The sequence below is a fragment of the Carlito syrichta genome, unplaced genomic scaffold (genome assembly GCF_000164805.1).
Source record: "Carlito syrichta isolate Samal-C Ts95f unplaced genomic scaffold, Tarsius_syrichta-2.0.1 Scaffold306827, whole genome shotgun sequence".
Taxonomy (NCBI): domain Eukaryota; kingdom Metazoa; phylum Chordata; class Mammalia; order Primates; family Tarsiidae; genus Carlito; species Carlito syrichta.
The window spans coordinates 22,724-24,111 of NW_007250923.1; the positions used below are offsets into that span (position 1 = coordinate 22,724).

At 54.3% G+C, this 1,388-nt stretch overlaps 1 protein-coding gene across 1 annotated transcript in view; it reads left to right on the forward strand.

The window, feature by feature from the left end:
- Positions 1–988: 988 nt before the first annotated feature.
- LOC103265753 (DNA-binding protein RFX6-like) overlaps positions 989–1,388 on the forward strand; it is a gene marked incomplete at its 3' end in the record, with an annotated part of 45,989 nt that continues 45,589 nt past the window's right edge. The window contains exon 1 of the mRNA XM_021715188.1: positions 989–1,303. Within this exon, the coding sequence (XP_021570863.1) occupies positions 989–1,303 (315 nt within the window). The remainder of the gene's footprint in view (positions 1,304–1,388) is intronic.

Here is a 1,388-nt window from a genome sequence, read left to right on the forward strand (position 1 = left end):
GGGCATTTTAATGTGAGAAGTTTATTATTATTATTGCACATTCAATCTCTTAATTTATTATAGGTCTGTTCAGATTTCCTATTTCTGAATTGAAGCACAAAGAACTTTCATGTTATTTTGTTAGGAAAACAGTTCGACTTAAAATTAAGGCAAAATGTTCACTTAGGGCCTTAAACAATCTTGGTTTCTGTGTCCATTGATCAGTTCAGTTGGATAATTACCACATTTTCATGTAGTGTCTGTATGACTTACATACACACTCACCCTGTATATCATGTGGGCAGCATTTTATACAATTTAAAACAATTCCAGTAATTTTCAGAACATTTTTCTTCTGGTTTTGTCATAGAAGTGGATGCAATAATCACTAGGACTCTTCATAAACTAACTTTGAGGGCGTCTCCGAAAGGGGAAAGTCCTAAACGTTAGGACTGTGGAGCAAATCCCCTGGACTGAGCGGACATGGAGGCCTCCAGGGATCTGGGTAGAGACTGGCAAGTAGCCCCGGGAGGTGTCGCAGTGTGGATGGGGGGGGGGGTGGCCCCAGCCTGGGTCCGGCCGCTGGGGGTTCCAGGTAAAGAGGAAACCTTTCACAAAGGGTTGATGCCTCTCTCGACAAGTGGTGCTGCACATGGGAGCGGTCAGGCAACCGCAACCCTGAAACCCCAAGGCCGCTCCTGCTTGAAGGGCACATATGATCCCCCCATCCCACAAGTGTCTCTTACTATTTGGATTGGAAAATTATCACAATTCATTTTTATTTAAACAAGCACCGTGACGCTACCACTAGGCATGAGACCAGGAGTTAGAAGGGATGCGTTTTAGGTGACAAAATACTATAGACTGCAGAGAAAGACTCTTTTCTCCAAGCCCAGGGCCAGACTCTGGAGGCGGCGAGGCCGGGCCTCCCAGCCCTGAGCAGAGGCGCCCGAGCCGACCTTTCCCCGACTGGCGGGCCCACCCTCGTGATTCCTCAGATCGTTCTGGGATGAAGCCCTGGCCCCGCCGTGCAGAGAACCGGCGGTGCCCTGGGGAGCTCCGTCCAGTCTCGCGCGTGCAGGATCCGCTCCCATGCCACTCCTCTCCTCTATCCCCTGGGCGGGGGGTGGGGGTGGGAGTGCGACAGGTGTCCTGTCCCCGTGGTGGAGGGCGATGCCTTCTCGGGTCACTGTGCGACTCAGAGTTTGAAAGCCCGGCTCCGGAGGAGGCAGGAGAAGGCGGGGCGCGACGGGGCGTGGCCGGTGCGGGCAAGGCCAGCTCCGACGGCAGTGTCTGCGCGGACCTAGACCGGCGCAGAGACGCAGTCCCGCCTGGGCCCCTTCGCCCCTGGAGGTCCGGACTGCACCTGGGCGCGGTTTCCCTCTTCCGCGGGGACCCAGCAGCCCGCG